This window comes from Coffea arabica, chromosome 4e (genome assembly GCF_036785885.1).
Source record: "Coffea arabica cultivar ET-39 chromosome 4e, Coffea Arabica ET-39 HiFi, whole genome shotgun sequence".
Taxonomy (NCBI): domain Eukaryota; kingdom Viridiplantae; phylum Streptophyta; class Magnoliopsida; order Gentianales; family Rubiaceae; genus Coffea; species Coffea arabica.
This window is the reverse complement of record NC_092317.1, coordinates 40820218-40835271: the sequence shown is the minus strand read 5'-3', so window position 1 is coordinate 40835271 and position 15054 is coordinate 40820218. Positions and strand designations below refer to the sequence as shown.

Here is a 15054-nt window from a genome sequence, read left to right as displayed (position 1 = left end):
GACAAGGGACAAACTGAATATGTAGAAATACAAACAAACATAACCTTTGCCAGATCTAAAGCTGCAAAATAAATCAAACTACTCGATAATCGAATCAAACTTGATTTGGTAAGAGCTCGTTTGGTTTGCCAATTAGTCAAGGCAAATTTGAACAATGTTTTATGTTCGATAACATTCAAAGTCAATAAAACGCTCATTCAAATTTGGTTAGGTAAATAAACAAGTTAAGTTTGAACAAAATTTCAAACTCATTAAGTTAATTAAACAACCCTGAACACTAGTGTGTTTGGTATGATTATACTCATTTATGCCCCTAACCAGACCTGATATGAGTATGGGAGCTATTCAAGTGTTGATCGGGTTACTAGGATTCGAGCATGGTGACATGTCTTATATTCCTTCCATTCAGGTGAAGCCAAGTTGATCAAGTCTCGGATTCCTAGGGTTTGTTGCTCACAGTCTTGCAAGCCAAGTTCAAATCCAGATGTTGATGATGGATCCATTGCTTCAAACTTTAGTTCAAGGAGTGACTCACGGATTCATTGAAGCTAGTTAAGTAGTCCTTTCATGTTGTTTGTTTTGAGTCATCTCTTCTTAGTTTGTTAGTCATTTTTGTTGAGAATAAATTGGGCTAGCTTGGATATAAGTTGGAACCACATAGTTGTTGTTATAATTGAGTTGTTTTGGGCCTTTTACATTAGGAGAATAAATCGGCCAGCTTGTGTCTAAGTTGGGCCTTAATTAGGTCATTAGTTTGGTTAGTTAACTAGTTAAATCTAGGCCCGTTCGGATTTGTAATAATGGCTACAAATAGCCAACTCTTTGCTTTGATTATTCAGTTGGGATCCTCTATGCCACTATTCGGTGCCAAATCTAGTGTCAATTCCACTTATCACGTGATAGTAGAAGAAATTTAAATAAACAGCACATGACAAATTAAGTAAACATGACACTTGGCATAAATATGGAAGTGGCACTGAATTGCCACTGAAAAAGTGGCACTGAGGATCTCGTGTATTGATTATTAGACAATAGAGAACGAATTTTCCAGCAAATAACACGTGTGTATCTCTTGGCTTCTTCATAAACTATTTTGAACATCTTAGAGTCGGTACTAAGGTGTTCATTGACTTATCAATCAAGTATAATCACCTCGATTATGGTGTTGCCTACCAATCATAACGTTCTTGAGTTGTTCATGAGCATTTTGATTTCCCTGACTAAACCTTATCGATTCTAGATCCTTGGGATTTGTCGTGTTATGGATAACATCTGAGATAGGGCATAGAATGTATCAACACCTGGATGCCAAAAGGATAATACATTATTTGAACAGATAATCTGATGATTTTCAGCGCTTTAGATGCTTGATGAACTTCTCTAAATTACCAAAAGAAGATCCACCTTTGCTAATACTTTTTCTACTCAAATCCTTTATCTTTACTGCATTTACCTTAATATTCTCGTCAGAAAGCAACAGCTTTATTTTAGTCGAAATTTCATGCCTTGACCTGGTACCATTCTCATCAGGATTTAGCTTTGAACCGACGTTCCAGAAGTCAAAAATGTAATTCTGATTTTGGAACTGATCTGTAAAACATGGCCACCACAAAATGGGGACACCAAAGCTTATCCCTTCAAGTGTTGAGTTCCAACCGCAATGGCTCAAGAAACATGCCGTAGAAGTGTGAGTTAACACCTCCTCTTGAGGTGCCCATTCAACAATTTTTCCTCTTTCAGCCACTTTCTGCAGGAAGCCATCTGGGAAACAGCAGGTGATCCCTTAGCGATTTCTGCTCTAAGTACCCATAAAAAGGGTCACTGTGAAAGTTCAAGGCCCAATGCAAGTTCCGCTAATTCCTCATAGCTGCGAGCTGCTAAGCTACCAGAAGAAACATAAACAACTGAGCCAGCGTCATATCTTTCTAGCCGGTCTAGGCAAATGCTTCCAGAAAAGCAAGAATTTTGGGTATGGTTGCTTGCAATCAGTAAAGGTCCAATAGGAAGTATATTTGGGATCAAGTCACAAGATGAGGAGTCAAGGTCGTAAATTGTGAATATTTTCAAAAATGGTCTTCTCTGTCACTGCATCACCTGGAAAACACCATGAAAACTCCTTGCTGCTCCAAGCTGATATTCCATTCGTAAGGCTAGTTTTTTCATTTCTGACAATATTTCCTGCAGAAAAATTGAACTTATAAAGCTGCCCCCATATCTGTTCAATGCATCTCCACAATAAAAATGTGTGTGTAATCTTAGGAATGCTGAGTGCAAGTGCTAAAGATGCTGCTCCAGCAGACCAAAACCCAACCTGTTCAAGACCTAACCGTTCAGCAACATCCAGGGCCCATCCAATTGATAGATCTCCTATAAGACAAGTGATTGGCTCAACATTGCCGAAATCATTTGTTTTTCTGATCAAATCTGTCGAAGCGCCAGGTGTAACTCTTGGAATGCTGTCCGTGAACTTTTGGAGATCTTTCCGTGTATCAAATCCACCTGGGATTGATGCTAGTGCAAACCGATTTGCTCTCTTTCATTAGCAGGAATCGAAGCCATGATTTTCTGTGTATGAGTTCATTGCTAACAAATGTAACCTTGTTGCTCTGACTTGCGATCCTCCGTGACATCTTCAAAAGTGATGCAACTTGACCTTGGACCGGACGTGGCACAGCCAGTATGCGGGGTTGCCTGTGCATTTCTATCGTTAGCACCACCACTCTTGCTGAATCTTAATACCATCTATATATTTGATGATGATGTATTTCTCTGACAGATAGCAGCATAAGCCCAAGGTGTGAAGCTTGTGTCCTGGTCACGTCGATTTTGATAGGAAAAAATGATTGTGGATTTTGTCATTTTCTATTTTTGTTTCATTGGTTGTATTTAGTAGATTGCTTCATTGGTTCAAATGGATCAAAGTTGTGTATGTACCTGAACTTAATGATTATATTGTGATCTGTTCGTCAAAGTCTTAATTCTATGCAGCCATGTCTCCTTACAATGGTGAAAAAATTTAACAACTGGCATCATCACAGACAATAGCATTTGGCATGTTACAGAGTTACTGGTAGATGATGACTTATACTCGATGGTTGGAGGATCAATGAAAACGTGAGAAGAATACTGCATTCCACATAATCTCACAGAACGGTAATGTTTCATAAGAAATCAACCTTAGTCTTTAAATTGCTTTTGTATTATCATTATTGTCTTGTGTATATTCTTGGAATTAGTTTCAATCAAAAAGAAATTTCATTTTGGTTAACCATCCAACGCATAAACATTTGACACACTTTGGAAAGTCTGGAACTAAAACTTGCAATTACTTGAGAGATACAAAGATACATGTTAATAAAAGTATAAGACACATCCAAAACATACTACTATTTGCTGTTATCAACCATTGTGTTCCGTCTGCTTGAAGCTCTCGAAGGGTGTTAAGACTAAATGGCAAAATGATCCCATCTTTCAGCAGTCTGTGGTTCCCAAGAAATGTTTGCATCTGTAATTTGACAAGTCAATTGCTCGGAAGGGCTCAACGGAGTTGCCTCTTAATTAATCTGGTTCTTGAAAGGAAGAGACATGCCTACAGTCAGCAGACATAACCAACAACATCAATAACTCAATATTCATTACTGTTAGTTGTTGGCTGTGAGACTAAATTCACAAGAAGAAAACATGAGTCACGGAATTATAATCTTTAATGTCCATTTGACAGCACATTCAGGTAACTTAATCAACAATATTTCTTGTTTTACCTGAGCTTATCAGGTAGACGGCAAAGTTCTTTCCCATGAAATGGTTCTGGTGACTGGTGACAACCAATATCTTCTATTGTCTGTTCATTTCTTTTGAGCTTTTTCTGCTTTTCTGCTAGTATAACATTTCCGTTGATATCATTTTACTGCACCACAGTGCTCTAATGTGTTCCACTAGTCCCGAGGACATCAATTAGGATTCGTTGCAAAATACCCTTCTAAACTTTTACTCTTCTTGCAACTTATGCCCAAATTATTAATTGCAGAGCTTTACTACCACACATTATAGCCCATTACCCAAATCAACTCCATCATATTTAGGATCAAGAAAAACTCAGGATGATTTTATGCCTATCCACGCAAAAAAGAACTCTCCAACATACTGTCTGCATTTTCTTCCAATCCCCAGAACTCTCTCCCAATTGTAGCTCCCCGTATGCTGATATTATGATTGTACAACTAAATTAAAATGGCTGCTTCATGCTGATGATGCTTCTAGGATTAGCATTTGAATAACTTATTCATGCAACATGTCTATTTTATGGTTGTTATCATATCCTAATTCAAGCACAAGCAACCAAATTCATGTGCTTTCAGTAATGTGCAAAATATTAGTAGTATAAGGCAGTAAAGAGCTGCTATTGATACTATAGGGTTCAAGCTGCATCCAAATGATAATTTAGGGAAGCATTTTGAAATTAACATGAAAAATTAAACACCTGTCTTGCATCAGACTGCACCTTTAATACTTCATTTGGCTGACAAGATATTCTAAGTTTTTAAATGAAGATCCTCCTTTACTTATGCTCTTCCTGGCCAGCTCCTTCAACTTGAGTATATTTGATCTGATACTGGTTTCTAAAAGAAGCATGTCGACTTTCTCTTTAATTTCATTCCTTGATATGATCCCATTTTCACCAGCCCTCAACCAAATACCAATTTTCCAGGCTTCACAAATGCAAGTCTGAGAATACAACTGATCTCCAAAATAAGGCCAACAAAGGAAAGGGACACCCATGCTTACACTCTCCATGATGGAACCCCAACCACAGTGGCTTATGAAACAGGCAACAGAAGGGTGAGCTAACACCCTTTCTTGAGGTGCCCATTCCACAATCTTTCCGCGATGAGCTACTCTTCCGGTGAATCCATCAGGAAATGTCAGGGAAGCTCCATTGACAGTAAGGCCTGACCAAGCAACCCACAGAAATGGTCTATCCATAAGTTCAAGCCCCAACGCAATCTCATTAATCTGTTCTTGGCTGAACCTGGAGGTGCTGCCAAAGGCAACATAGACCACTGATCCTGGAGATTGCTTATCCAGCCAGCTTAGGCAACTAGAGTCTTCTGAGACAAAACTTCCTGCGGTCTGTCCATCAGCTAGTATGGGACCAACAGAAAGAATATTGGAATTGAAACTAGAGGCTGAAGGGTCCAATTCACTGAACCAATTGCAAAGAATCAAGTCTGATTCTGAAACCATGTGACTAATGAACATTTGGACAAACTGAAACATCGACTTTTGTGCATCTAGATTCCTTTGAAAATACCAGGTAAATTCTGTAGGGCTCATTGGGGGCATGTCTGGTAGCAGTGGAATCTTCTCACTGATCAGAGGAGTCCCTGCAGAATGTTTGTTTGACCTAAATATTTAGAACCAAAAAAATAATGTGGAAATTGTTAAGAATCCTGATATGATTCCAGCTTTAAGCTTATATAATTCTCTAAATTGCAATGGACATACGAAGTTGCATGATTGATTAAAATCCAATTTGTTACTATCCCTTAGTCTATAGTTGGTAAAATTTCTGAATTGGCAATCAAAAAAACTAGTTGCACGCTTGGTTAACATATATAGTGGTAGAGAGTGGTTTCCTAACTCTGAAGAAGCATCCAGCATGAGGTAGGTATGCTCCATCAGCATGAAATGAAAATTTTATAGCATATACCGAACTCTTGCTCATTATATACTATAGATTGTGGTTCCTTTGCAAATAAAGCTCGTGATTCTAAAACAAGGGTGAATTGCAATTTGCAGCCCTTAACAGTCTCTGATTAGAAATGTGCACTATAAAACTGTCGATTGTACCGGTTAAGTACATTATACTATGAGTTTATTTCATTGAAAATTAATGAATTTTGATAGCTTAAGGAGAAGACTTTAGAACCCCTAAATGAATAAGAGAATTTCATGAGTAAATATAAATAGGGGTACTAAATTGCCAAAGTTAATTAAATTTTCCTTCTAAGAGAAATTAATTGAATTTAACTAACATTAACAGTTATAGTGAATTGATTGGATAAGGTATTTAAGTGTTAAATTTGGCACTTTAAAATGCAAATAACTTGAAAATGGTTAAACATACAGAAAATTATATGGACATCATGTTAATAAATCCATTTATCCAATTCAATGAGGTTATCATGCATATATTTCACTAAAGAAACTCTAACCATCAATGAAGGTACATTGGTTGCTCACACAACATATGATATGCACGCAAGATTGCTAATCTTATTATTATTAACAAATAGTTCCAAGATAAAAGTCAAGGCAATTCAAATTTACTACCTGAAACATGGCTTTCCAAATCATAGTCAAAGCTTTCCTTTTAATCTCTATCTTCTACTTTAAAATCTTCAATGACTTTAGCGTTTTACTTTTACAAACAAATGCATTTAGGTTTTGATCGTGAAACCTAGAAAATGGGGAAAAAAGGAAGGCAAATTGCAAAGTACATATAAAGTTTGTTGTGCATGTTGTGTCAAATTGTATAGAAGCCGTATGTAGCTGATGCTTGCGCTAAGATATGCTTACCATCATTGGCATCAATGACTTTAGCTTGAATAAGCTTTTCAAGATTGAGTCCAAGAGCCAAACATCCTGGACTGGAACACCAATACGTGGCACACTTGATCCCTAACTTCTTAGGAACTTTCAACATAGATGTCAATGGTGTATCAACTATAAAACCAGTAAACTTATCATAACCATTCTTGGAGTCGTTAGTCTTCATAACAAAATCTTCCAAGTAACCAGGCATCACCTTGTAAATACTTGCAGCCAATTTCGCCGGATCATTTCTATCATCATCAGGTTCTAATCCATCAGGGACCGAAGCGAACGTGATCAGCTTTCCATCTTGCTCAGATATAAGCAAGGAAGAACCCATTTTGGCCAGTGTAAATTCTGTAGTAAGAAATGTTACTTTCACTCCAAATTTGCATATCGTGTTTGCCAATTTTATTAGAGGTGCTGCATGACCCTGTAAAGGATATGATATGATTAATACATGGCCTATATGATCCATTTGTTTAAAGTTTTCAGAATTTGATTGAGGATGTTGGGGTTTTTCATCCATGACCTTTTAAAGAAAGATGGTGTTCAAATTTCTTCTAGATGTTCAAGTTTTTGCAATGTATTTTTCAGGAAAAATAGCAATATTGCAGGGCCATGCATTGGCCATGATAACGTGGTTCTACGATCTTTCAGGTTACGTTTCCATGAATTGCGGAAATTAGGTTGAGGTTTCCTAAATTATACAAGCGTGCAAATATTGATGGTTCTTTTAGTTTCCTAATTGATGGCTTTTCTCTATATTAGGACACTCCATTTCTTTCTAGATATGAAGTAATGATACAACTAGGATTTTTCTAGAAGGAAAAATATTTAGGACAGTCCCAAACGAAACAGATTTATCTTCCTTTAATTTTGTAAACTGGGAAATCTTGTTGCTATTATTTGATATCTACCATTGTTTTTGTGAATGGTAAAAGTATGTCGCAGAATTAGGATCTTTATACTATTTGATATTTTATACACACACGTGTGTGTGTATATGAGGCAAAAAATCTCAACGACCATTAAACTATAGCCCGCATCTAATCAGTACACTCGTGGTTATTTCGTCAATTATTGCTCTTGATCTATAAAATAATCAGAACACATGTCAAAACACAAGGATACACACACACATATACATATACATATGTATACTATATATATGTATATATGTATATGTATACTCATATATATATGTATATACTTATGCATATGAGTATACGTATACATATACATATATATATGAGTATACTTATGCATATGAGTATACATATACATATACATATGTATATATCCACCGTCCACGTGTCCTCCATCCGAAGGATGGATAGTCCGGATCTGATCTGGGGAGGAGAGAGAAAGGACAACCCAAGACCTGGGTTGTATGGCCCGCAATGCGGGCCCCCTTGTACCCTACGTTCCGACAGGAACGTGGGCCGCCGTACTCTTTTGCCACATGGCCGAAGGCCACTAGCCGCTCGAAAGAGCGCGACCCCACAATGATGAACAGTGCTATTGGTTGAAGTAGAGAACAGTGCCCGGAGGCACTGTTGGAATTTGAATTTAAATTCAAATTCAAAATTTCAATTTCAAATGATCCCGCCCACGTCGAATTTTGAATTTTGAATAATCCCACCCACATCGGGATTGCCGACACTTGTCCCCGGTCCTGGTGGTCGCGATACGCGACACGTGACAGAGAGAGAGGACGATAAATAGCGGAGTGATGGAAGACTCTGACCATTCCTTGCTCGACACGTCTTGTTCCAGGAGATTGCTCGATACAGTGCGTTTTGAAGAGCACAAGAAATGGCAAACATGAGGGACATGGCAGGATTCTTCGCGGTGGTGAGGGATTGCGGCATGGAGCAGGTAGTGCTCCTCGGGATGTACTTCACCCTTCGCATGGGGAGCCTTCGATTCATCCGCGAATTGGACCAGCTGTTCAGGGCAGTTGAGGAGCTAAAGGGAACCCTGTCTGAGTCAGAGGATGCTGGGGATGATCCTAACTCCACCAAGAGCAATTGAACCCCTACGGTAGAAGAAGTGGACTGATGAGGAGGAATGGAACCCTCGGACTCATGAACCCCTACGATCGAGGATGTGGACCCCACATACACAGCAATATACGTAGAAATGTAACGTAGTATACGGCGTAGGATTGGAGTATTCGTACGTATGTAGGGATTTAATGCAGCAGTGACACGTGTGATAAATACGCAGTATGGAAATAACAATATTTCAATTAATTTCATCCTTAAACAAGATGCGTACAAATTGGAAATCCGCTTCCCTGCAATTAATCCAGACACGTGGCAGGGACCTACACGCTAATTCTAGATTAATCGGACTTATGATGCTGTAATTACATAATTGGCTCGTTATGAGAGCCCTAACCTTATTATTAATCCTAATGGGATCCACGTCCTTCAAGGACCAGGGAGTCCTAATCAGGAGCCATGCTATGTTTTCAGAACCGGACCGGATAGCGACTCGGCCGAGGTCAGGGGTCAGGGGTCAATGGGTTCGACCGGGGGTCGATAGGAGTCGAACCGGATGACGTCATAAATAAAAATTATTTAAAAATTAAAATATTATATATATAATATCTAATAATATATTGATATTAATAAAGGTATATCCATATATATTTGATGTTTCAAATATATTTAACAAGAAAATACAAAGAAATTAGAACAATCAAGTAGCAATTTATATTATTTAATAAATATTAACAAGTTTAGAATTAAAATTATGAATTTAATTGAAAAATAACATCAAATTTTAGGACAATATTTATAAAGTATCAAATATTTGAGGTATATCAATAAGTTTTAACAATTTAGGGGGTCAAAACATAATATTAAAAAGTTTGAATTTAAAAAAAAAAATTACTGTTGAACATGAAAAACCGGTTTTTTTCCGGTCAAACCCGGTTTTTGACCGGCTTTGACCGGGTTTTAAATTTCCGGTTTTTTAATGTGACTCGGACCGGCTACCTGGCCGGTTCCCGGTTCGGCCGGTTCGACCGACCGGTCCGGTCCGAGTTTGAAAACAGAGGAGCCATGTCCACATCTTGTCAAGACGGAGTCTCTTGCGGAGGTTGTAGTTTGCCCGAATTGACACCGACCAAGTGGTCCGACTAGCCTGGAACATGGTTAAGTAGAGGGGATCCTTCTGGAACTCCCAGGAGTAACTTCCTTGCTACATCAATGTTGAGAACGTGGTGTCCCTTATTGCATCTATTGCTGTGCAGGATGCAGCAGCCACACGCGAACTTAATTCTCGTTGTTCGCCTCTTCTTCTTGGACAGGCGGTGCCTGATCTTGATATCTGGGGGCGAATAGGTGCTATTCGACGAAGGAGAATGCCGCATTCTGCTAAATGGGGCTGAATCAACTGGATGAGATGGAGTGCATTTAAATAGCAATTAGAATGAAGATTGATGAATACGCTTCTGAGAGTTATATATTTTCTTCATTGATGATCACTATGGTTGGGCCTAGTGTTATTTTTTTATTGGGCCTGGTGCGAGACCCAATGACATTTTAAATGGCCCAGTGGATCAATAAGTTGATAACATTTTCGATTCAATTGGCCTGGGCCTGGTGCAGGGCCCACGAGAAATTAATTGGCCCAGTTGTCCCCTAGTTGACCTATTGAGTCAAACATTTTATTCATATATTCGGATATTATTTATTGGGCCTAGTGCCAGGCCCAGTGATATTTTCAATGGCCCATTAGATCAAGAAATTGAGAACATTTTAACCATATATTCGAATATTATTTATTGGGCCTAGTGCAAGGCCCAGTTAACAATTGATCGATCCATCTGATCAAGAAATGATGAATACGTTGAGCCTCAGTATAAATGGCCCACACATTGATAATTTTAATTCTATTTCTTTATCTTCCCCGACAAGCGCAGCGGCACACAGTTAGTTCCAAAATGTTTGGAAGTATAAGCGCTTTTAATCTCTAATAGTTGGATAAAATGTAATCCCAAATATTTCAGTTTTTATGTACATTTAATTCTAATGACTAATTTTACCAATCAATGCAGGAATCTAGTCATGTACTAGAAACTAATTTTTTTAAAAAAAATTAATAATCAATAAAAAATTGCTAGCCATAATCTATAATAAAAGATAATTAATTACTCAGGTCCCATTACTAATTAATCTTTAACCAAAACTTTTTTTGTCAACTGAATTTTTGTATTTCTGGAATAAAGACTAATCACTCACATGATCGACATGCGAGTAATTAACCCTCTTTTACCACAAATTATGGCCAACAATATTTGTTTCGAGCTTTTTAATTCTTTTAAAAAAATTAATTATCAATACGTAATAGTATGTGACTAGATTCTGATAACAATTGGTAAAAATCAATTAATAGTACTAAATTTGCTAAGAGATTGAAACATTTGGGCTACATTTACTTTATTCCAAACTTTAGTGACTAGCAGCGCTCATGTTTCAAACATTTTTGAACCAAAACTGCAATTAAAAACGCCTTTGACTCATTTATTTAATAGCTATTCCAGTAATGTTTTTCTAGAAACGCCCCAAATAAATATTTCAGTAAAGTTTTTCTAAAAACAGCCCAAAAACTATTACAATAATGCTTGTTGGTTACTTTCTTTTCAAAAGAAAGAAAAAAAAGGGTTACGACTAGATATTTAGATGTTTCCAAAAATCCATGATGTGACAATTAGTTTTACAGCTTTAGAGTCATTAAACAGTTTAAAAATTACTTTTGTCAAAAAGAATCAGAAATCTTCACCTGCACAAAAGATTGTTACATGGTCATAGGGATCAACACACACAAAATTTATATAACTTACCCTTCATATCTTGGTCTATCAATTGAAATTTACCCTTCATATCTTGGTCTATCAATTGACAATCTCATAAGTATGATCCAAGAAGTGCGGTAAACAAAAAAGAGTATGATCCACCAAGCAAATATAATGCTGGACAAACTCCCAACCCTTACAAGAAGTTGTTCATCTTTCATCCCACGACTAAATTAAAACAACTTGGCCACATAGGTTCAGACTCTTAGGCTTTTGTAAAATCAATGGAATTTCTGCCCAACTTGGGTCACAAACCAACCACTGCTGATGAACTCCCAACCGCAATAAAAGTCTTGACCTGATCCGGAGGGGGCACCTTAGGTGCCAATGTCAGAAGCTTGAAACAAGGTAGGTATGGTGGCAAATGGCAAATGTACATCTGTGTACTTTAGCAGCTCCTCATTTGTGGGTGTAAAGGATATTTTTTCTCAAACCGGAAGCGTTATGCCAAATGGCCTAAACAATGCTGTGGAAGGCAACGATCAGTATTGTGATGATGAATGATTTCAAAAGAAAATGAAAAATTGGGCAGACAAATTTAAAACAATTAAGAAAGTGTCCATGGACATTCAAAGCCATGACTGAACAAGATGTGTCATGCAAGCCTATAAAACGGATGCATTGCCCCACTATTCCTACTATTTGAACCTTGAAAATATGATGTGCATCTTACTCATCGAACAGAAAAAGAACCTATTTTAATGGCAGTGAACCCAGTAGATGCAGTAACTTGATCACATTTATGCCAATATTAACAAATTCAGATAGCATAAAAGATGGATGACAAATAGTTTTCATATATTAGAAACAGACCAAATTTGAGAATAATACCAAAGGACAAGCCCAGCAAAAAGAAAAAGGACAACTCCTCCAGTAATTGACTGCTTACTGAGATAATTGCATTGCTATCTTGACATACATCAAACTTTAGAGCTAAATATCATGATTCGAACATTGTATCAAATCCAAGAAAAGCAACAATCAATTCTAGTTGAGGATAAAAGCAATTTTGATTAGAAAAAAGGAATAACTTCACTCTGTCAAAATTATGGAGCTAGTATACCCAAAAAGAGATACATAATTCACCGCTAGAAAGTTTACAAACACATGTTAAGTCCTCACTTCTAAACCTTTTCATACACAGGCCCCTCAAAATTTACGATAATCCAAGTTTCCTTTTTGACAAAAAATGGTGAACTCTACAAACTTGGCAATTTTAGCCAAATAAAGGAAGAGGTATTGATCCTGCCATATGGCGAGTAGGTAAAAGGGTATATCACTACTGGTACAAAGCCAATAGGTCATGCACCACTACCTTTCCTTGAATCTCGGTTGTCTCACTGTATTCCCTACCAAAGCTTGAGCCCGATTTTTTGCCAGAAAAGTCAACAGTACTCCAACGCCAGCAGCTATTCCTACTCCAACAACTAAGGAAGGCAAATGAAGAACTGAATCTTTCTTCTTCTGCATAATGTCCCATTGCAAGTTAACATCCTCAGCATGCCATAAACTCAAGTGCACTGCTAGTATCATTTTCACGTCAGAGTCAAGTGGAGAGGAAATCGCTTCTGTGCATACAGGACAACAAACCTGCATAGAGTCTCGAACTTTGACTACAGAAACTCTCCCTGCGACTGCTATTGCTTTATCCCGTAATGATATTCGAACTGGCTGAGGTATCTGTACAGTGGTATATTATGTGAGAATGGTACATAACATTAGCAATGTCAGGGCCAAAAAGTTATTGTCATGAATGGCCCTGTTTCTGCCACCATATTTAGTTCAAATAAGTTTGTAACAAAAAAAAATAAAACAGATATCTCTTGCCTTTACTAGATTACGCAACCGCAGCCATGTCAATTTCAGCAGCCTTTTCATTTTCGTGCTTGTTGTGGTTCAACAGCTAGACCTGATTAACTGCCTGTTTTAGCATCATTATAAAGTTGTGCACTGAAAACAATTAATTGTGAACAATACCGATTAACCAAAAATTAACATGAATGTTATCATTCAGGTACTCTGTGCTGGTACCAGAAATAGCCTTGTTCTGGTGAAAAAATTAATTCGACCTTTTCTAGGAACTATACTGTAAAATTACCAGCTAAAGCACTAAAATAAACAATGTTGATCAGCAACACAAATTTAGGAATTGCAGATCAATTACATTCTTATCCTGATAACTGTATGGAAAATTCCACTGACATAGGATACCCTTCTTGAAAGCGAGCTAAAGAACTATTTCAATTCAGCTTTTTCTAGGTGAAACATCTCACAAGCCCCTCACAAATAGATAATGTAGAAACAGAGTCATATTTTCCCTCCTTTTTATTTTTTTAAAAAAAAAGAAATTCAAAGTTACAGACACTTCTCAACTAGTGATTGCTTTCTAAAATAGCTAAACCAGACAAAGAATAACAATTCAAATAACAGCAATTAGAATTCAATTGTGTGCTTCTAACTTCCAAAATCAGTCTGATGATACAGGAATTCTTTCGTTATTTCTTGTTCTTGGCAGGCCCAACAATTAACAATGGCTCAAACTTTCTAGTAGAGTTCCAAATTTGCAATAGACTAAATTTCTTTACAAGAATACAAATCGAACACACAGACCTTATTAATGTAGTATTAAACATCCTAAATTATACTTCATATAATCGTGCAAAATAGTTAATTTGCTCAAAAAAAATAATCGAATGAAAGCAATGCTAGTAACTTTTCATAGCCGAGAAACAAGAAAATTCTAACACAAACAAAAGACTTTATATCCCAAAAGGATATTATTCAACTTATTTTCTTGCAAGCTGTAAATTGCGAAACATACCGATTTTACCGAAGTTGGCCCGCCTGAAAATTCTGCTGCGGCCGTTTATTATGGGGTTGGAGGGAAGGGGCTAAGGGTTTTGCGATGGGGCACCGGGTTTTATCAAAGACCGGGAAAGCGTGGGAGGGAAGAGAGGGAGACACGAAAGTGAAAAAGAAGAAAGGGGCCGAAAGTGTAAGAAAAATAGAAAGTGGAGTCGAGGAAGGAAATCTGAAGATTCTGGGTATTGTTGGCAAGGAATTCCTTTTCCCTCAAAAAAAAAAAAAAGGAATGTTCGCTTAATTCCCTTTTATTTTTTGGATTGTTTTTAATCATATTTTTCATAGTACGTTAATGAATTAGACATATAGGGGTGGCAATTCGGGTCCAAATCAGGTTGGCGGGTCGGGTTCGGGTCAACCCGTCAGAAAATCTGTTGACCCGAACCCGACCCGCCAAACTCGTGACGGGTCAGGTATGCTGACCCGAACCCGAAAATTTCAGGTTGACGGGTTGGCGGGTCGACCCGAAATGACCCGAAACTTAATTTTAATTTATTAATTTATCACTGTAATTTCTAATAAAATCAATTTCTCACAAAACTAATTACATAATCAAGTAATAAAAATTTAAATAAATAATTCCAAACCAATTCTAAAATAAATTAAACACCGTAAAAGTGTTTTATCCCAAACAAAATATAAAATAAATTAAAACAATATAAAAGTAAAAAATAATATAATATATTATTTGTCCAAATATAATAATTTCAACTTCACACAAATTAAAT

The 15054-nt window shown here is 37.1% G+C and overlaps 2 protein-coding genes across 6 annotated transcripts; both read right to left on the bottom strand.

Moving 5' to 3' along the window:
• Positions 1–3274: 3274 nt before the first annotated feature.
• Positions 3275–7199, bottom strand: LOC113740988 (UDP-glycosyltransferase 83A1-like). 2 transcript variants are annotated; one of them, XM_027268491.2, is made up of 3 exons: positions 6580–7199; positions 4481–5384; positions 3275–3589 (listed from the first exon to the last, which is right to left on the bottom strand). In XM_027268491.2, the coding sequence occupies exons 1-2, from the start codon at positions 7121–7123 to the stop codon at positions 4504–4506; spliced, it is 1425 nt and encodes a 474-aa protein (XP_027124292.2). In that variant the 5' UTR covers positions 7124–7199; the 3' UTR covers positions 3275–3589; positions 4481–4503. The 2 variants fall into 2 exon arrangements, with proteins under 2 accessions (XP_027124292.2, XP_071902851.1); XM_072046750.1 differs by lacking the exon at positions 3275–3589 and having other exon boundaries at positions 4373–5384.
• A 4220-nt stretch (positions 7200–11419) lies between these two features.
• On the bottom strand, positions 11420–14519 carry LOC113741939 (uncharacterized). 4 transcript variants are annotated; one of them, XM_027269610.2, is made up of 4 exons: positions 14286–14519; positions 13292–13385; positions 12780–13144; positions 11420–11920 (listed from the first exon to the last, which is right to left on the bottom strand). In XM_027269610.2, the coding sequence occupies exons 2-4, from the start codon at positions 13340–13342 to the stop codon at positions 11893–11895; spliced, it is 444 nt and encodes a 147-aa protein (XP_027125411.1). In that variant the 5' UTR covers positions 13343–13385; positions 14286–14519; the 3' UTR covers positions 11420–11892. The 4 variants fall into 4 exon arrangements, 3 of the variants coding, with proteins under 3 accessions (XP_027125411.1, XP_027125412.1, XP_027125413.1); XM_027269611.2 differs by having other exon boundaries at positions 13292–13373; positions 14286–14518; XM_027269612.2 differs by having other exon boundaries at positions 11420–11930; positions 14286–14517.
• Between the last annotated feature and the right edge of the window lie 535 nt (positions 14520–15054).